Consider the following 21,883-nt stretch of genomic DNA (forward strand, 5'->3'; position numbering starts at 1 on the left):
AGTCGATTGCCAGTACTAAAGGTGGAAATACAACTCATACTAGATATAACGCACGGATATATTTACAATATTTTTAATATTGTATAAAAATTATTATAGTGGAATAAAATAAATAAATATTAAAATATTTCATTATAAATATATATAATAAAAAATAATTGTGTTCAGATATTTGATTAAATAGTATTTAGAGTTTTTTTTTGTGTATTAAATTGTTTAGTAATTAGTATTAAAGTAATTTTAACAACTTGGGTTGGAATGTGTTCCATTGATTTGAGTTCTTTATTTAGAGTTTTTGTTATGGTTTTGGTTGAGGAAGGACGTGATTTACCATAAATCTTATCGTAAACATTGATACTTACCTAGGGGAGTATTGTCCCTAAGATGTTAAGTATTATGTTATTTAATCATATGTTATTCTTTAAAAATAAATAAAAAGTTTATTATTTAAGATATGAATGCATAAATTATTAACATCTATATATATAGTGAATTATATTGAGAAAAAAATATGAATTGAAGTCTTGAACCAAGTAGAATAAATTAATTGACCATTGAAGTAAATGGGCCCTCAAAACATGGAGAAAAAAAAGACCTCTTATGAATAGTACTCGAATTTTGGTATACTTCTAGTTCACACATATATGTTTTTTGTTTATTTTGTACGAGTCAAATCATGTTTGGAAACCATGCACGTTTTTCATGGTTGCATATATTAATACCTTACCTGTCATAGAATAACCTACTTTGTACTACTAATTATTCAATTATTAATGGTAAACGCTGACAGCCAGCCTGCAGGATGTCACATGAACATATCTTTGAAGGGAGACAAATCAGACAATATAGATAAATGAAGGGTTGATGTGTTTTTTAATGAGCATAAGTTGCATGAGATATTTTATATGAGAGTGTGATCTGTAGTTTCTTTAAAAAGCAATCTGGGTATCAATTATTAGAGCAAAGCAAAACAGAGCTTGTACAACATGCATGCATGGTTTAACAAAAGAGAGATTCCAGAAGGTGCTTCTCTTTACCACTCTTTATCATGAAAAATCAAAAGTAAAAGCTAACCGAGCCAGACTATCCAGCTAGCTACCTTGTTTCCACTCCTTTTAACAAAAACAAAGCAAACTTATATTAAACCACCATAGACAATTGGTTTTACACTCCTGAAGAAAAGCATATATACAAATAAGTATGATCTGTAGAATCTAGTATTTTTAGCACAATCTTAATTAATTTCCATATGGTATATATTAAAATATGAATGTCTTTTTCTAGTAATAATATAAAAATAAAAAGGAAATTCAAATTGCAAGGGAAGTTTGTTATATTCTTTTATTTGAAGGGGTATGGATGCAACTTCAACACACTTTTCAAAACTTATCATGAAATGATTAATGAATTCTCTCTCTCTCTCTCTCTAAAATGTCATTTTCTGAGTAGCCTGTATAACCGAAGTTTCTAGTTTTTGCCTTTAATATTTTGCTGTTAGTTTAACAATATAACTACAATTTCAGTTGAATTTTCTTCAAGTTCATTTGTGTGCATTATTGTTATATGAAGGTGGATTTTATTAGAAAGCATACCCTTGAAACACGAATACCCCTGGTAATCAATATACAAACTTGACATTATTATAATTTTCTGTTAAAAAAGTGCTATTTACTAATATTAACTAGAAGCCTTCTTTAAAAAAAAACAGAACTAGAAGGCTTTAATGCACTTTTAGTCCCCTTACTTTTAATTTGGGTGAATTTTGTTTCCGTACTTTGCATTGCTCAATTTTAGTCCCCTTTATGTTTAGTTTTGGAGTTTAATTTTGATGCACCGACGGTGTAAAGTTTTTTTACACCGTCAACCAATCAGATTTCAAGGATGTGACATGTCAATTAAAGAAATTAAATGAAAATAGAGATTTTCTCACATTCTTGAAATCTGATTGGTTGACGGTGTAAAAAAACTTTACACCGTCGGTGCATCAAACTTTTTCTCTTAGTTTTGAGTGGTTTTAATCCCCTTATTTTCATTTGCTCAATTCTAGTCCACTTACTCTTAGTTACACTTATTGACTAACGAAAATTTCATGACTTTAAAATGTTGAGAATTCAAGTTTGAGTTGGAGTCTCACATTGGTTACAAATGAGTGAGGTGTAGACTTTATAAGAGATGTGACTCATAAACTCAATACTTCAAGATTTTGGGTAAAAATATGGTGTCCAAATCTTTTAATGATCTTCGGTTTTTGCTGCATTAGGAATGAAATTAACTAATGATCATCTTTCAATGAAATTGAAAAACACTATAATTCGTGACCTAGAAAATCAAAACTCTTAACTTAGAATTACTTTCAATCATATAACACATCACTTGCCACATGGATTCAAAATTGACTTAAAATTGGATGACATTTTTAATGGAAGAATTTGATTGCAACATTAGAAGAAAACAAGGTTTAAAATTGAACGATTGAAAGTAAGAGGATTAAAATCACCCAAATCTAAAAGCAAGGGGACTAAAATTGAACAATTAAACAATTAAACGTAAGGGGAGGGATTTGATTGCAACATTACAAAAATACAGGGTTTAAAATTGAGCAATTGAAAGTAGGAGACTAAAATCACCTAAATCTAAAAGTAAGGGACTAAAAATGCATTTAACCCTAACTAGAACAGAACCACGAGATTAAAATGATACGAGGTCATAAGGGACAAATGTGTCATTTCAAGTCCATGATATATTAATACATTGTAACTTGCATATTTAATATTTCACGTGTTCATACTTCATTGGTCAAAAGTGGTAACATTAGAGCAAGCTTCCTCTGTTTTTTCACATTACATTTCCAAATGACGAAAATAGCCTTGTAGGGTCTTATAAATGAATAGCTATGAACATATCTGTCCCTCACTCATCTCATTTTCTCAACTTAATTATCAAACATTCAGAAATATGGCACTCAATCAAGAGCTACAAGCTGTCACCGAAGCTTTCTCAGGTTCTCTAATTTGTTCCATTTCCACACTTTCTAGTTCAACTTGTACCATGAATTTATATTTTCTTTTTCATTATTAATTGATGATTTGATGTGATTTCAGGACATGGGGTGGATGAGAAATCACTAGTAACATTACTGGGAAAATGGGATCATCAAGAGAGAGAAACATTCAGGAAGAACACACCACCATTCTTCACTGAGGATCATGAACGAAATTTTCAGAGATGGGATGATCACTCTGTTCGTCTTCTCAAGCATGAGTTCGTGCGTTTCAAGGTAGACAATGTTATTTTTTTTCAGTTTATTCTATGTTTAAACTTTATGTTACTATGTCTTTTCCCATGTTAAAAACGGCTTTTTTTCACTGCACAATCAGTTGAATTTGGGGATATTCATTTTCAATTACTCTGTTTTTTTTTGTAAAAAAGTCAAAGTTAAATCCTTGTTATAATCAATTGAAAACATGAGCATATAAAGAATGTTAAATAATTAATATTGTAAATTTTGTAAATAATTTTCTTTTGTGGAATATTCAATTTGTACATGTGGTAATAGAATTTTTTAGAATAAACAAATATTATAGTGAAGTCAACCCTTCTCCAAGAGAACAAAATGATAAGAGCAGCTATTATCCTATAAACTTATTGCCACAAGATGTTTTTTTTAAAACAAAATGAATTATATTATTATTAGAAGAAAGCAATTCATGAGAACACCCCTATCATGAAAATAAGGACTAAATCAATACAACAACAACATATGTAGCCATGATAATGCAATGTACATTTTAGTGCGTGAAACAAAACTTATGTTTGAGCCTCATTAAAACTTTCATAGAAAAAAAACCTAGTGGGAAAAATCCTAGAGAAGAAAAAAGAGTACTCAAAGACATATTGCCATAAGATGTTATTCACGCTTTTCATAAGATAAATGTAGCATTTTGTTTGAGAAAAGGATAAAAGTCTTATATTTCCCAAATTATATTTTAATTTCCGGTTTCATAAATAAAATTTTATTGGTGAAGCAAAAATTAAATAACACACAATGATTTGGGTGGAAAGTATTTCAATAGCAATGGTTCTTTTTTCCAACAGTTTAAGTAGAGTAATACCATGGAACTCAAGGAAGGAATAGACTCAATTTTTATTATTTTTTAAGTTGAGTTAAATACTTAGTAGGAGCTTGGCCGCTTATAATAGTCATATCCGGCTTGAAATTGCGAGAAAAATTTAAAAAATACTCGTTCTTATCGCAATTATCACAAGACTATAATAATACTCTTCAGATAAGATTCAAGTAATAAAAAAACTCTTTTTTTTGTTGTTGTTGAAATAAGTTCAATATCTGATTTGTGGTCCCTTGTGTGATTAATGTAATCAGAATGCTGTGGTACTTTGGACCATGCATCCTTGGGAAAGAGATGCACGTTTAGTGAAAGAAGCACTTAAGAAAGGCCCAAATGCATATGGAGTGCTGATTGAGATTGCATGCACAAGATCATCAGAAGAGCTTTTGGGAGCAAGGAAGGCCTACCATTCCCTCTTTGATCACTCCATTGAGGAAGATGTTGCCTCTCACATCCACGGCATCGAACGAAAGGTGCTTGAATTATAGTATGTTTGGATCAGCTTATTTTTTCTCAGAATCAATTCTGCCATAAAAAAGCTACTCCCAGAAGCTTCTTCCCATAATTGATTGTAGTTTTAAAATCAATTACAATTTACAATTGCAGAGCCCTTGCTAAATATATGCGATGTCAAGCCCATTTGAGCAATTGTGTTGATTGTTTATTGACAATGTCCAGGCTTAGAAATGAGATGCAGGGTGTATTTGATAATTAAATAAATGTTAGATTAAAAATAGTACCTAGGTGCATTGCATAATACTATGGCCCCGTTTGGATAAACAGCTTAATTAAGCGCTTATGGTCATAAGCGCTTATGACATAAGCGCTTATTCATAAGCTATTTTTAAAAATTTATTGAAATAAATTAAAAATAAGCTGTGTATAAGCATAAGCTGTTTTTCATAAGCTATCCTGAGTAGCTTATGAAAATAAGCTGAAAATAGCTTATGGCAGACCATAAGCTGTTTGCATAAGCTCTCCCAAACATTGGCATAAGAGCTTATGCTGTCAGATAAGCTCAAATAAGCTCTTCCAAACTGGGCCTATATCTAAGTCAATACCTATTGCTTTTGGAAACAGCTCTTGGTTGCACTTGTGAGTGCCTATAGATATGAAGGATCAAAGGTGAAGGATGACACTGCAAAATCAGAGGCCAAAACAATTTCCAATGCGATTAAGAATGCTCAAAAGAAGCCTATTATTGAGGATGATGAAGCTATAAGGATATTTGCAACAAGAAGCAAGCTACATCTTCAGGCAATTTACAAGCACTACAAAGAGATATCTGGCAAGAACCTTGATGAGGTAAAATAGACATTACAAATGCACCTCAAGCTTAGGTTCTTTTGTGCTAGCTTAATTTGATATATGATGCTATTTCTGACTAAAATTTCCCTTTGTTGTTCTAGGATCTTAGTGACTTAAGATTTAAACAAACTGTGCAATGCCTTTGTACCCCACAAATATATTTTAGCAAGGTAAGATAAAGTTACTAAATTAGCATCAAACTTCTGAAGTATTTGGGGTTCTGTTTTCCCTTTCTTTTTTTTATAATGGTCTATAATTTGTTTGTCCTCAGGTTTTGGATGGTGCATTAAAAATTGATGTTCATAAGAATACTAAGAAAGATCTTACTCGTGTTGTTGTTACTCGAGCTGACATTGATATGAAGGAGATAAAGGCAGAGTACCAGAACCTATATGGTGTTTCTTTGACCCAGAAAATTGAAGAGACAGCTAAAGGAAACTACAAGGATTTCTTGTTAACCTTGGTTGCAAGAAAAGGCTAATTGGATAAATTAAACAGAGGACAAATTAACCCTGGTGGTCTTATGAGAGATGAAATTCGGATTTAATTTTCTACCCTTGTATTTTATTTCAGCCCGAATCCCTTTCAGTTGATGCTTATTTCTTATTCACTGCATGATGCTTCTTCACCTTGTATGGTTATTGTCACAAAACAGAAAAATAAATGTTGTCAAATAAAACCCTTTGTTATCATTTGATATTTCTGTCTATGATTTTGATTTTTTGAGTTCAATGAATAGGTTATTGTGAACACCTAATTTTTTTTTAGAAAGCAGAAATATATTCAATGAAGATGAGGAAATAGACAAGGTGTACATTGTACAACCCTCCTCAAAGGGACCAAAAAACTGGCAAAGCCAGGAACCAACCAACGCCAAAAGCCTAAAAAATAACCGAAGCAAACAACTAAAGCCCCCGTCACTAACGCCCCTACAAAGAGAAAACACCGGAAAAGAGACGCCCCCAAACAGCAATCAGATCCGAAAAAAAGGATAAAAAAGGGGATAAAGGAACATCCGCTCAAAACCCATAAAAAACTAAGAAAAGCCCAAGAACAAAACACCCCACCACCTAAAAGCTCCACTAAAGATCGCTATAGAGCCTCGGATGAGTAGTAACAAGGTGGTCAGCCAAGATGTTCATTTATTTTTATGTTATTTTAATTAAAAGAAATAATATAAAAATTATTGTTAATTTTAAAAACCAGAAATTTTAAAAATAATGATAAAAATCTGAAAATTATAAAATAAAATTAAGATCAAAAAATAAAAACCAGTTTGAACAATCCAGACTAAAAAACCAAAACGTACAAAAGGACGGTTTCATCTGAAAATTAGGAAAATAAGTTCAAAGCTTATCAAATAAAGAAAGAATCTCCAAATATCAGGTACTGCATTGAAAGCTAAATCAAAACTGAAAATAAAAATCAGGAACAGTCAACCCAATTAAAGGGGAAGAGAATAATTATAAAATAGAGGAGGGTTGATGGGTGAAAGGTAGGTTTTTGCTAGAGCAAGGGAGTGATCATATGCGTGAAGGGAGTAGAGCTGAGGAGCAAACAAAGGAGAAACAGAGTGCATCAACCAAGGAAGGATATCTCAGTCACTTCAATTAAAGTGATACAAGGTAAACATACATACATGTTTATATATGTTATTACAATGTGTGAAAACTTTTGTTGTCCTTAGTTCAATCTCTAGATCCATGTGTATCAAAGAAACGCAGTTAGTAGAGGCTCTCACTTTGCTGCTTGAAAGTATTGTGAAAGATTAGTCTCTCACATATCGGGTGGGAAACGAAAAAATGTGTAAAAATTGTTCTCGGTGTGATTTAAATTCAATCTGATATGATTTTGTGCTTTTCCCCCCATTTTGTGCTTTGTTATTCGTCCAAAGAATAATAAGAGCACTTTTCCATTCCATCATTGTATTAACCATTGGATTAGGGACTTTTTTTATAAGCACTACCGAGGTATGTTTTCACTCTCTTTATTCACTCCATTTTTTGTGTCTATTCTATATTTTTTTTATAGCATCTACTGCTTTGTTCTCTATTAAATATTTGCGTGAAGGTCTCTGTGTATCTTTTAGGAAATTGATGTTTGTCAAGCTTGTGCCTCATTTACTTTGTTGATTTTTCTTACGGTTAAATGTTACTCCCTCCGTTCCTTATTATAAGACCATTTTTTAGTGTTTTTCTTATTCCTAAATATAAGTCCATTTATAATATCAATGGAGCATTAATTATTTTTTTCCAAAATTATCCTCATATTTAATATGAAAGAGACAATGAGGTTTTGAAATAATAACTTGGAGAGAGAAATTTATAAGAAATTAAATAAGGGTAGTCTAGGAAAGTGAATAAATTCTTTTACAAATTTATTGCTTGTAACTACTTTTCTTAATCTAAGAGAATTAGGTAAAATTGACTTATATATAGGAACGGAGGGAGTAGTTGTTATTGTAAATGATACATTAAACTCATAGAATTTTACAGTAGAATCCACCCCCTCTTTCAATTTCCATAATTATTTAATCTACTTAAGTAGTTAATCCTCTTTTGTTATCATGAAATATAATAAAAGGGAAAAATTTAGATACAGTACGTAAGGTGCTGTTTTTACTGTTGACCACTTAAATACTAGTAATTTCTGGCCAAAGTCATTTTGTTCTTTACTTATCCTTTAGACGTAAAAGAAAAATATGCTTTTAGGTATTGAACAACAAGTGTTACCTACCACAGCCCACAAGGATGGAATGAGCTACGCTAGTTTAAAAAAATTTATGGAAATTGTTGGTTTCTTTTCAAACAAATGAACAAATTCAACTTTCAACTTTTGATTTTTAATGAAACATTTGCTGAGGGTTATGTGATATGTGAATTGCAAAAAAGGGTTTAAATGCAAAATAATTGTAAAGAAGTGAGTCAAAAAGCCAAGAAGCATGAAATTGTATAAGTTGAAAGGTTTTTATACCATTATTAGACACCTATTTAAGGTTATTAATTTTAAAACTTCTAATAATTAAATTTATTATTTTTTATGTAACTCCTAAATGATATTAATTTTTTGAAATATCTTGTTATGCTTAAAATAATAACATAATAATATGTAATCAATATGCCTTTTAAAGACATTCTTGGCTTTCCAGCTCACTTCTTTACAATTATTTAACATTTTTAACATTTCTTTGCAATTCACATATCACATAATCCTCGGTAAATGTTTCATTAAAAATTGAAACCTGAAAGTTAAATTGTTCATTTGTTTCAAAAGAAACCAACAATTTTCTAAAAAATGGTAAAACTAGCGTAGCTCACTTCATCTCTAAAGTAGGTAACCTTTGTTGTTCAATACTTGAAAGCATACTTTTTTGTGACACCTAAAGGATCAGTAAAGAACATATTGCCTTCGGCCAGAAGTTGTAAGTACTCCACCACTACACATCCAAAAATCTCACCATAGTGTTGCATCAAGCAAATAAGATTCAAAGTAAACTATTAAGACTTCAACAAATAAGTGAATGCAAAACAATAGAGAAGTACAATTGATCATTACCTTTGAGTCATTGTGCAAAACCACAAAAGCGATAAGAACAATGGAGTTAGCCGTGACAGAATATTAACTTTTACTTTGTTGTCTATGCACATATGATTGTGTCTACATATAAAGGTTAAGGGTGTATGATCCTCCTTAACCTTTATATATATAGACACAATAATATGTACATAGACATCAAAGTAAAAGTTTATATTCTGCCATGGCTAACTCCATTGTATCGTATTTGTGGTTTTGCACAATAACTCAAAGGTAATGACCAATTGCACTTCTCTATTGTTTTTTTACCCACTTATTTGTTTACATCTTAATAGTTTTATTTTGGATCTTATTTGCTTGGTGCAACACTATGGTGAGATTTTCGAATGTTTAGTGAAGTACTTACAACTTCCGGCCAAAGGTAATTTTTTCTTTACTGATCCTTTAGGCGTAACAAAAAAGGAATGTTTTCAAGAATTGAACAACTCATGTGAACTAAAATGATTTCCTCTTAAACTAAATTAAACGTAAACAAAAAATACTTTTTTAAATAAAATAACCAAATAAAAATAAATATGTTATATTGGAAAAAATTTATCAATTAATACTCATAGTTGGGTTATTTTTTTAAAAGGAAAATAGGAAATGTTGAGAAACAACCCCTTTCAATAATATGGGTGTAGTACTCTGGTCAACTAAAAGGCTGATAAAACCCCCAATTACAAAAGATACAACGTTAAAGCCCTGGAAAAAAAATCATGGATCAAAATCCTTGTAACAGATCATCTAAAGCCCAACAAACCCTAACCGAATCAGAAACTACGAGAGACACGACGACAAGGAAGAAAATGGTTGGAAACCCTAAGAGAGCCAAAACTTCAACAATCCAATCTCAGCAACGTCTCAAGTCTGCTCTGCCTCACCAAGCAGAAGCAAAAGAAGTAGAGATAAGCACCGGTGACACTGACTCCCAAAACGCCCAAAGCTGCGCTGGGTAAAAGCTGCCTCACCACCAAAGAACCCAAAACCCAATGCCAACAAAACCCACTGAAGACCCGGAACCAGATCACCTCCATATCAGTGAAAACCATTGATCTTGACTCAGACACAACCACACAAAAATCAAAACCAACAACGATCCATCAGCGCCACAAAGCCCACTGCAACGATCTCCCCTAAAGCAAGATCTCCACAATGAAAAGCACTCGCCATTACCGCATCAAGCTACCCAGCAACAAACCCATAACCCCAATTGTCTTGGTCTTCACCGCCACCCCTAGTAGACACTTCCACAAAGGGCCTGGTAAGGAGGTCATCGACCAGATCGACGGTGTCAAAAACATCAAAACTCGTTGGCCAAGGCAGGAGCAACCCAGACCACGCTGAAGCAAAAAATGAAAATGAAAGCATTTTCATATTTGTTTTTGAAACCCACAACGATATACTTACATGGTATTTCCTTTCTTCTCATCCCCTCCTTTTAACCAAACATGGTAAGATTTAATCCTCTCCTCTCATTTTTTGCCAAACATATTCTTATTTACACGTATAGTTTCTCTGATCAATCATAAACTAACTAAAGCATTAGAGTCTATTTTGTAGGTAATTATATATATATATATATATATATATATATATATATATATATTTCAATTCTAAGGAGTAAACTGTTAAAGCTTGAAGTCAATCACCCAATTTAATGCAAAAGTGAAGTCAATTACTAGCGGGCTAGACATAACATAACATTTATGCGCATATATGAAAAAATGTACATTTATTTCTAATAATTCTTTATTTTTATTTAATAATCCATACTTTGAGTACCCATTCAATCACCTGTCCAGTCTTAAAACCACTTTAGAAATCAATTGCAATCTAAGAACAATGAATTTAGTCTTCTTTCCCCAAAAGAGTGAGGAGGAACTTCTTGTAGTCTCCTGGGATTTCTTTGGCCACAGCATCCTCAAGATGAACACTGTTTCTCTTGTAATACAGCTCTTTAATGTCCTTCAGGTCCTTCTCAGCTCTGGTCACAAACACACGAGTTAGTCCATCCTCATCAGTTCCAACCCTGGCTATTGCATTGCGCAGAACCTGTATCATCATGAAATTAATTAAGGGTCAAAATTAAAATGTAAAAAATCTATCAATTCTGTTATATCATCAACCAAATTTAGAATCAAACAATGTTCACCTTTTCATAGTACTTTTTGGGGTCATAAATACAAGGCTTAAATACTCTAGGGGTCCCTGAAATTGTACTCCGTAACAAAATAAGTCCCTGAAATTTTTTTTTTCCGATTCCGGATCCCTGGAATTGTTTTTTTAATCAGAATAAGTCCCTACACATGTTTTTAGCCTATCTGGCATATTTTTTGCTGACTCAACATTTACACGTGGCTTTTTCATTTATTTTAATTACACATGGAATTAAAATTAAAATAATAAATTAAATTTAAATCTAATTAACCTATCTGCCTAATTAACCTAAATCTAATTAAACCTAATTCCCAAAATCCCTAAATTAAAACCACTAACCAAAATTCCCAAACGAAACCAAAATCCCTAAATTCCCAAACCAAAATCATCCAGAATTCGAGGAAAGAGGGAGAGCGACGACGAACACGAGGGAGCCAGAGTGAAAAGGAACGACGAACACGAGGGAGTCAGAGTGAAGAGGAACGACTGATCCTGAACCTTCTGCGAGTGAAGACAAGCGAAGCTTTGACTGTAACCATCGAAAGTTCAAGGTATGTCATTCACGGTATTCGAACGATTTGAGCTGCTGTTAAAAGTTAGGTTACATATCGACTTGTTGTTGCTGCTATGGTTGTGCATTCTATTTAGTGAGCTGCTCTTGTTTCATTATGTATAGTGAGCTGCTCTTGTTTCATTTTGTATAGTGAGCTGCTCTTGTTGCTATTTCATGAATGGAACAAGTGTATTTCAACATACATTTCCACCACAAGGGTCGGTTTTCCGACACACCGATGAAGTATGTTGGAGGTCAGATATGTGAAGTACCTAGAGTGGAGTTGGATCTGTTTTCGTTCTTTTGTGTCAGAGACCTTGTGCGGGGTTTTCTTGGTTATCCTGATGATCACTATAAGCTTTGGTGGAAAAGGCGAGAAGAATGCTTTGATCTTGACCTGAAGCAAATATGCCTGGACAAGGATGCTATGGAAATTGCAAGGTATGTTCAGTCTGGGGTAAGGCAGGTGGATGTCTACCTTGAACATACAGTGGAGTTGCCAGTGGAAGAAGAACCTGCTGCTGCTGTGAATGTTGAAATGTCAGTGGAAGAAGAACCTGCTGCTGCTGTGAATGTTGAAATGCCAGTGGAAAAACCTGCTTCTGTGATGAATGAAGAGGGACACCAGCTGAGGCAGAGGGAGGATTCAATTAATAAAGGCAAACAAGTAATGGAAGATGATAGTTGTTCCATATATGAATCTGACTCTGGGATTTCATGGTCCAGTCCTAGCCCTAGTGCATCTGACATCTCAGATAGTGAAACTGAGAGATGTAAGGACTTACCCAATGATGGCTTTGAAGATTTGGATGAGCCAAACACAAACACTAATGCTAATGTTGAAACTGGAAGAAGAGAAAAACTGCCTTCAAGGAGGAACATAGAGAGGGTGTTGGCATTGGCTGAAGGTGAGAATGAGAAAGGAGATGAGCATAATATAGAGAATGAGTATTACAGTGATGATTTGCTTAGTGACCCCTCAAGTGGTGAAAAAGATAATGGGAGGAAGGTCATGAGGTATGTAAGGTTCAGGAAGGAAGATTTGACCAAAGACTATGTGTTCAAGTTGGGGATGGAATTTGCTACCACCACAGAGTTCAAGGAAGCTATCCTAAAACACTCAGTGTTGAATGGGAAGGAAGTTATGTTCAAGAAGAATGATAAGGAGAGGGTGAGGTTTAAATGCAAACAAGAAGACTGTGGGTTTCTTGTCTACTGTGCCAAGATTAGAGGGGTTTCAACTTATAGGATAAAGACACTGGTTTCAACCCATACTTGTGGAAGAGTCTTTAATAACAAGAATGCAGGCTCTAAGTTCATTGCAGAAGCTATACAAGACAGGGTGAAAAATGCTGGTGGAGAAATTGCAGTGAAGGATGTCATTAATGACATGAGGACCACACACTCTATTGGTGTTACTTGGGGAACTGCTTGGAATGGAAGGAGAATAGCTAAGGAAAGAGTTGAGGGGGATGCAGTAAGACAATACACAATGCTGAGGTCCTATGCTGCTGAGTTAATGAGGGTCAATCCAAAAAATACTGCTTCCATTGTGCTGAAATATGTTCCAGTGACACTTGAGCCCAGATTTGGGTCTTTTTATATGTGTTTGGAGGGCTGTAAAACTGCATTTACCACTGCTTGTAGACCCTTCATTGGGGTTGATGGTTGTCATCTAAAAACAAAGTATGGTGGAATTCTCCTGATAGCTGTGGGGAGGGACCCAAATGACCAGTACTTCCCACTGGCATTTGCAGTGGTAGAGTCTGAATGTAAGGAGTCCTGGAGGTGGTTTTTGCACAAGCTGCTTAGGGACATTGGTGATAGAAGATGGGTTTTTATAAGTGACAAACAAAAGGTAAATTTCTATTGTTTTCTCTTATCTAATAAACTTGTTTAATCATCTGACCTATGTCTTTATTTTTGTCTAGGGCTTGTTACAAGTATTTGATGAGGAGCTCCCAGGAGTGGAGCATCGATTTTGTGTGAGACATTTATACAGCAACTTCAAGAAGAAGTTTGGTGGGGGTACTGAGATAAGGGATTTGCTTATGTGGGCTTCAAAGGCAACATACAAGGCACTTTGGGAAGAGAAGATGGAAGAGATCAAAGAGATGGATGAAGCTGCATACAACTGGCTTCATGCAATCCCCACTAAATATTGGTGTAAGCATGCATTCTCTCCTTACTCTAAGTGTGATGTGACAATGAATAACTTAGCTGAGGCCTTCAACAGTACTATTCTAGTGGCTAGGGATAAACCCATCATCACCATGATGGAGTGGATCAGAAAGTATTTGATGACTAGGTTTGCAAGCTTGAATGAAAAAAGCAAAAAGTGGAAAGGGAATGTTATGCCCAAACCTAGGAAAAGGTTGAATAGAGAGATTGACCATTCTGGGAATTGGCAGCCTTTTAAAGTTGGTAAGGGGGTGTATGAAGTTGAGCATTGTATTTATGAAATCCAAAAGTTTGTTGTTGAGGTTAGTAAACAAACATGTACATGCAATTTCTGGGAATTGGTTGGGATTCCTTGTCGGCATGCGGTGGCTTGTATTTGTGATGCTGGTGGGCAGCCTGAGGATTATGTCCATAGTTATTATCTCAGGGAATCATATAATGCATGCTATGGGAATGTGATATCACCTATTAATGGTGAGAAAATGTGGCCAAAGATATGTGAGGATCCAATTCTGCCTCCTGAATTCAAAAGAGGGCCTGGTAGGCCTAAAAAGTTGAGGAGGAGGGAGCCTGATGAACAACCACACCCTACAAAACAACCTAGAGGAGGATCAGAATACACATGTGGTAGATGCCACCAGAAAGGGCACAATCAGAGAAAGTGTCATCTGCCACCACCCCCACCACCACCAATCTCTGAGAACATTGATGAGGATAATGGAACTGAAACAGATAACCTATCACAGGTAAAATACATACACTTGCATTTTTGAATCAATTCACAAATTGCATTAACTAACCTCATTACTCTTTTTGCAGGTGTTTGGTATTAATATTGATGGAACAAGCCTTGAAGCTGGAGCTGGAACAAATGATGAAGTCACTGCTGCAAAGGCAAAAGACAAAGCACCCCCAAAAACTACCTCTAAACCACCACCAAAAGCTGCTGCAAAAGCAACTTCTTCAAACCCAAAGCCAAAATACAAAGCACCCCCAAAACCTACCTCTAAACCACTACCAAAACCAAAACCATCTTCACAGCCACCACCAACAGTTTCTGCAAAACCTCCACAGGCACCAAGACCTTCTTCACAGCCACCTCCAAGAGCTGCTGTAACACCACAACAACCACCAAAACCTTCTTCCCAGCCACCTACAAAACTTGCTGGAAAACCACCACATCCAACAAGACCTTCTTCCCAGCCACCTCCACCAAAACCACAACAGCCACCAAAAGCTACATCACAGCCCACTACAAGATCAGCTGCTAAGTCTGGCCTAGGAGGAAGAAAGAGAGGTCGTGACAATGAGATTGGCCATTGGGTTCTAAATGACTTCAAAGATGCTGCAACTAGATCTACAATTAGAAGAGGAAAAGCCAAAGTTGTTGGCAGTGAAGGACAGGGAAATAAAGGGAGGATGTCAAAGAAGTAAGAAGGGAATCTGGCACATGGGACAACAGGACCACCACTATCTTTTTGTAATAGTATTAGTGGGGACTAGTGTTTACTTTAGTTAATGGGGGACCACTTAATATCATTTTGTAATGGGCATGGCCCTAATGACAATCATTTTGTTTTGTATTGTTGTTGGTACTTGCTGTCTTCTATGTACCCTTGACTTGAATTATGTTTCTTAATGTTAAAGTCTGAAAGTATTGCATGAAGCTTGTGCTCTTAAATTGTTGTTTATGTGTACTACAAGTGGTGGATCTGTTTATGGCTCCCTTTGCCTTTATTTATACTACTGATGTCTTAAATTAACAGAGCAAAGCTTTTGAATGGAACAAAAGAGAGTAATGGAGCCAACAACCATTTCTGATTCATTTCATTAAGTGAACATAGCATTCATTACATAAGGAGCTATTGAAAAACGATTGCATTACATTCATGGCTACATTCATTACACAAGGGACATTGCATTCAAGTTCATTACACAACATCACCAAACCTAGAAATACTTTGCCAAAACTACAGCACACCCTAAAACTAACAACACCAACAACACATTGCTCTTCAAGCCCTCATTTTTCAGTTTGAGCTTTAACTTGGCAATCTTCTTGTCTTTCATTTCATTCTTGTCTTCCATGATCTTGCCAATCACACTCTGCATGATTTCCTTCATGTCTCCCTGCAGCTCTTCCCTCAGCTTACCAATTTTATTGTCCATCATCTCAGTAAGGTCCTCAACAATCTTCAATTCTACATTCACTTTAGAGGATTCCTCATTATCAGCCTCATTTTCAGCTTCACCTTCAGCTTTGACCCATTCAAAGAAACCACAGGTCCTACTTTCCTGAAACACATACCAAAAGATCATTGAAAGGGGTAGACAAAGGGAATTTATAGGATGAAATTGTAAGCTTAAGCTTGGAAACCAATTCTGCCTATTTACCTTCCAATCAGGACATCTCCAAAAAAGCTTTCCAGGATTAAGCTTGGAATTGGACTTGTACATAATGACTTGTTTGCCACAACCACAACTTTTCTCTGGGCATGGGGTGCAGAAGCTGGACGATCGAGCACAGAATCGTGTGTTCTGGGTCGATTCGCACATCTGGTTGTTCATCCTCGTTGTCGAGCCACCGTGTCCGCTCCATGCCTTTTGGTTCTGGGTCATCGCGTCGTTCACCTAAGTCGTTGTGGCCACCGTTCCCGCCGTCGAACACTAACGCTTCCTTCCTTCACCTTCTACCTCTGCTTCTCTTTCTCCTTCTTCGACTTTCCTTTCTTTCCTTTCAGTTCTGATAGATTTTGATTTGGGAATTTAGGGTTATGTTAATTAGGTTAGTGGGTTTAATTAGAGTTAGGTTAATTAGGTAAAAAAGGATTTATATTTAAAATAAAGTAAAATAGTTTTTTTAATTCCATGTGTAATTAAAATAAATGAAAAAGCCACGTGTAAATGTTGAGTCAGCAAAAAATATGCCAGATAGGCTAAAAACATGTGTAGGGACTTATTCTGATTAAAAAAACAATTCCAGGGATCCGGAATCGGAAAAAAAAATTTCAGGGACTTATTTTGTTACGGGGTACAATTTCAGGGACCCCTAGAGTATTGGCAACATGTACAGCCTTAAGGAAGTCATCAGATGCTTCATCCAATAGTTTCTGCAAAATGAGAAAGGAAGAATAAAGGTTAAATTTTTTTCTATTCTTTTTTCTTCATCCAAAGTGTTGTTTGAAATTACACATTAGATAACAAATAAAAAATGAAATAAGCATTCTGAAATGCTGGACAATGGTGATAAAAGAAATGAAAAGAAATATGATTTTCTTTTTTGTTTGTTTTGGTTTTGTTACCTTGCTGATGGAAATGCCATTGTCATCTCTGTAGCGGTTGAAAGTTGCCACAAGTTGAGTCTTGCTCCTTGTAGTAAGGATCCTGATAATTTCTTCATGATTAGTACCAATTTCTTCATGATTAGTACCTTTCTTGTGTTTGATTGCCTCATGAAGAATATCAGCTTCAGATTTTGCCAATCTTGCATTGATCTCATCACCAGCATATCTAAATGAGCTCACCAATCCAACCAAAAGCTGCTAACACAAACCACAGGCTCGGATCATGGAATGATGCACCCTCAAGAAATATGTCAATAACTTTATTTCATTCTCTTGAAAAAAAAAGGTATATATAGACATCAAGATTCCCTGAATAACGTTTCATTTCTTGTCCCAGCAATGAGACTGAGTCATGTCATATAAATGTGTATTTTTTAGTTGACATGACATAGATTCATTGGCTGAGACAGGAAATGAGACCCAATTTAAGTACAGACGTCGATGGTAGTGATTAGGGAAAAGGGATGATTACTTGCCTGGCGAAGATGGCTAGTGGTATGAGCAGGCAGAGCAGCCACATCTTCTTCCAAAGAATGCTTGTAGCGGTTGTGGTAGGCATGCCTCACAGCCAAAAGCTCTTCAGGTTCAAGAACACATGCAATTTCCACAATCACATGGTGGTCATTGTTGGCACTCTTGATGGCTACATTAGCCAACACTGCATAGCGTTCTGCTGGTTCCAATATCCACCGGTACAGAGCTCTCTGTTTTATTGAAGGATCAAAATGTTCACCACACTCAATTCATTAGTGATTAGTGTATTTGGGTGAGAGGGTATGTAATACATATATTAAAATCTTGTGTCTCAACTCTCAATACAAGTCTCTCTCCCACCAGTAAGTTTTATCAATAAAATTGTAACATGTTGATTAAAAATTATCATGTAAGTTTACTTTTTCAAACAGTAAAAATAAATTTTTAGTTTCAAAAAAAAATTATTAATAATGAACCATTGCGAACATAACTCTCTCAAATGAAATTAAAGAATACACCCAAATCAAAAAAATAAAATAAAATAAAATAATAATACACGATCAATACCAACAAAACATCTATCTTTGAAGTCTAAGGTATTGAAAAAAAACACACCATTAGTAGTGCCTAAATCAATTACCATGTAAGTTTTAATTGCCGCGGGCCAAAAATGCAATTAAGGATAATTATAATATGGTATACCTCAAAGTCACCGGAGATTTCAGATTCAAGCCGTTTGATGAGATCCTCCTGGTGAATGTCCTGGTAAGCTTGTATGATTTGCTGCCTTTGAGAAGCATTTCTATGTCCCAATATGGCTATGATAGCCTTCTCATTAGTCCCCCATCCTATAAAGATTTGAAAATTTAATGTCATGATGTTTAGATCTATCAATATAGTTAAATTGCCAATTTGAAATATACCACTTTGCTCATAACATATTGTTACTCTTCCATGGGAAAAGACATGATTAAAAACTATGTTTTTTTTTAAACAACCTATCAAAGTTTGTTAATTTACTAATAATTAACAACTAATATTTTGCTATAAAAAAATAACTCTTCCAATGAAAAAGACATGATTAATTTACATTTACATGACCATTTTTTTTCTTCATCGGAAAATAACATGACCATGTTATACTTGTAATTCAATAACGAAGGACTTTGTCAAGGAATTTTAAGATGAATAATAATACAGAGAGTTGGATAATCTAACCTTTGACGGCCTTCCAAAGAGCTTCTGCATCCTCTTGGGGAGAATGATTGATAGGAGCAACAAGAGTAGCCATGGTTGGTTATGTCTATCCTATATTCTCAGCTAGCTAGTCAATATATAGAGTATTGTTAAATATATTTTAATATAAAATATTATTATTTAATACCATAATTAATGCTTTCTACTTTAAATATTAAAGATTAATATTTTATATTATATATATTGTACTTTGACTATCAAATATAAAACAATTCATATGTAGTTAAAATAATAAATAAATTTATAACATCATTAATTATAAATAATAAATTAATAAAAATGCTTGATATATATATATATATATATATATATATATATATATATATATATATATATATATATCGGGTGTATCTTATAGAATAGTTTTTCTATATATGAACTTAAAAATAAATTATGGCTAAGATCTATTCATGAACTATCAAGATTAAAACAATTTAGTACTCATGTGATAGTCATGTGACTTTTTAACTTTTTTAAAAGAATCACATTACTACTAAATTGTTTTATCCTTGACCCTTCAGGATTAGATCTAATGGTTATGATTTATTCATACGTTCTCATATAAAAACATTTTTCTCATTAATTATATATATATATATGTGTGTGTGTGTGTGTGTGTTTGTGTGTGTTCTGGTAAGGAATAACATAACCTAAGAATAAGACAATGGAAATTAAGTTTGTTTCGTTGGATTGCTCCTCCAAGGAAGGACCTTTTTCTTCTCGTATCAAACGATTAGGTGAGCACCTACAAGACCTTCCAATGTAAAAGTGAGAAAGCTAAGGGAGAAATAAGGATTATAGTTAAAAGGTAATGTGTACCAAAGAAGTATCCCTAAACGTGTCTCTATACACAAGGGTGTAACAAACGAAGAGGAATCTAGTGAATAATGAAATTGATATACAACATGTATAATCTGAAATAATTGATATTACCTTAATTATCTAGGAATTACACATGGCGCTTGAAGGTTTATGTTGCTTGTAAATGAATTTGAGAGTATTCTAACTGTTTTTCCTATATATCCATTTATGTAGATCATTTTTTAAATTTTTAATTTAGGAGTTTTGCATAATGTTGTGTGATTATTTTATATTTTATATTTATTTCTGAATTAGCATCAGCTGTTGACATCGCTATGACGTTCAGGTTAGAGGCTGTGCATGTATACAAGCAGCTGAGGTAAGTCACAGAAACAAAAGAAGGGGAGGTTGAATTGTGTTTGTCTAAACCTAAATGATTTCAAAAGCTTTAATTTTAGCTTTCTAAAATTTCACTTGCATCCTCTTTACTTGGTGAATTTTAAGGGTGATAACTCATCATACAAGACTTATAGCGGAAGTATAAATAATTAACATACATGATTTTGAAAGTTATAATTTCATACCCTGATTAGATGAGGAAGAAGAAGTCATATAATCTATGTTTAGAACCTTAGAGTAAAATGCTCTCTCGGTTATCTCTCTTTCGTACATAAAAGTGTCTCTAATAGCGTTAAGAGACAATAAACTATGTATGTATTTATAAGCCTGAGAGAGAACTAACTTAATGTATATTTAACTTAAATGTGTTCATTAACTCCATCTTTTAATTTTAGACCACTTAATTAGAATTAGAAATAGCAACCCATAATTCTATCTTTGAGTTCATGAGATTTACCTAGGCCCTTTATCTTTTCCTTTGCGTTTGGCTGTGACAGGGTTGTGGAAGTCACTGGTCAATAAGGGTAAACCCTTCAAGTTTACTTTCTTCTGGGTGAACTAGATCTCGTATCTACTTAACTTCACTCTGGATTAGGATTAGTTTTTTTTTTTTGGGTCAAAGGATTAGGACTAGTTATAAGTGTCATGTGTAAACCAAGTTTTGCCTCTAGTCACACCTATGTATGGGTTGTGGGCCGTTCATCATCAATGAGTATATGATTTATCGCTGACAAAACAATACAAGAAATCTTCAATGGATGGCTGTCTGTAATTTTATGTTTTTCATAATTTTCCAAATACCAATCCTAGTTCCCTATGATTAAACTAGTATCTTTTAACTCTCTTGCATTTTGAAGTGTTTTTCTTGTTTGGTTCATTTGTAGTTTTATATAGATTCATTGTTTGGCTTAATATTGTAATCTTTTGGCTACAAGTCATGATATTGATACACTAACGCTTTTGCATACATAGCAAGATTGATTCGTGGATCTCCTTAGTTTGTTGGTGAAAAATAAAAAATTCTTACTTAATTGTCCCTAAATGAGAAGATCAAGGTACATACTACTCCAACAAGTTAGTATATTCTAGAATCATGTGAAGTGAACTAAGAATTTTTTTTGGAAGTCCAAGGTCCTAAGTATTCTATACTCAATGGCTTATCGAACTATGAGATAATTTTTTTAATCCCATATCATTGTCATATATTTTAATATATTAAATTATAATAACACATGTAAAAATGTTATTTCCTATCTTGAATTTTTAATTATCATTTTTCCATCCAAGCAATTTGTCCCCAATTCTTAACTAATATGTTCAATGACCTTTCATCTTTGAGATGGAGTTGTCATGACCAGCATAAATACCATAAACTTTTTATTTAGTCCATTGGTTCTATTGAATTTCAATTACAGTTTCAATTATTCAATTCTCATTACTTACTTAATCATGGGGTTTATCTGCCACAATTTCCATCATAATGATTTGTTCATCTTCCTCGTGTTACAAGCCATCAAAGTTGGGGTGTACAATCAGATTGCATTGAGAAAACATTGGGGTAATTTTTTCTTATGAAAAAAGTATTTGGTTTATTTATTTCTAATATCATCATTTTAAAGTGACTAATGTATAAATATTTTCTTTTGATTTTCCACACATTTTTCAAGCGATGTCCATTCACAATACTTGAACCCGACGAAACCTTA

At 34.0% G+C, this 21,883-nt stretch overlaps 3 protein-coding genes across 3 annotated transcripts; 1 reads left to right on the forward strand and 2 right to left on the reverse strand.

Annotated features, from left to right (window-relative positions):
* The first annotated feature begins 2,853 nt into the window (after positions 1–2,853).
* On the forward strand, positions 2,854–6,132 carry LOC130749760 (annexin D4). The gene is made up of 6 exons (XM_057603134.1): positions 2,854–3,001; positions 3,102–3,277; positions 4,382–4,600; positions 5,208–5,432; positions 5,537–5,605; positions 5,707–6,132. The coding sequence occupies exons 1-6, from the start codon at positions 2,884–2,886 to the stop codon at positions 5,914–5,916; spliced, it is 1,017 nt and encodes a 338-aa protein (XP_057459117.1). The 5' UTR covers positions 2,854–2,883; the 3' UTR covers positions 5,917–6,132.
* Positions 6,133–10,775: 4,643 nt separating this feature from the next.
* LOC130743495 (uncharacterized) lies at positions 10,776–16,521 on the reverse strand. Its single transcript, XM_057595748.1, has 4 exons — positions 16,297–16,521; positions 15,863–16,197; positions 14,703–15,345; positions 10,776–11,063 (listed from the first exon to the last, which is right to left on the reverse strand). The coding sequence occupies exons 1-4, from the start codon at positions 16,519–16,521 to the stop codon at positions 10,860–10,862; spliced, it is 1,407 nt and encodes a 468-aa protein (XP_057451731.1). The 3' UTR covers positions 10,776–10,859.
* Positions 16,522–16,907: 386 nt separating this feature from the next.
* LOC130749432 (annexin-like protein RJ4) lies at positions 16,908–19,011 on the reverse strand. The gene is made up of 5 exons (XM_057602784.1): positions 18,939–19,011; positions 18,423–18,568; positions 17,723–17,950; positions 17,205–17,441; positions 16,908–17,012 (listed from the first exon to the last, which is right to left on the reverse strand). The coding sequence occupies exons 1-5, from the start codon at positions 19,009–19,011 to the stop codon at positions 16,911–16,913; spliced, it is 786 nt and encodes a 261-aa protein (XP_057458767.1). The 3' UTR covers positions 16,908–16,910.
* Between the last annotated feature and the right edge of the window lie 2,872 nt (positions 19,012–21,883).

This window comes from Lotus japonicus, chromosome 3, assembly GCF_012489685.1.
Source record: "Lotus japonicus ecotype B-129 chromosome 3, LjGifu_v1.2".
NCBI lineage: Eukaryota > Viridiplantae > Streptophyta > Magnoliopsida > Fabales > Fabaceae > Lotus > Lotus japonicus.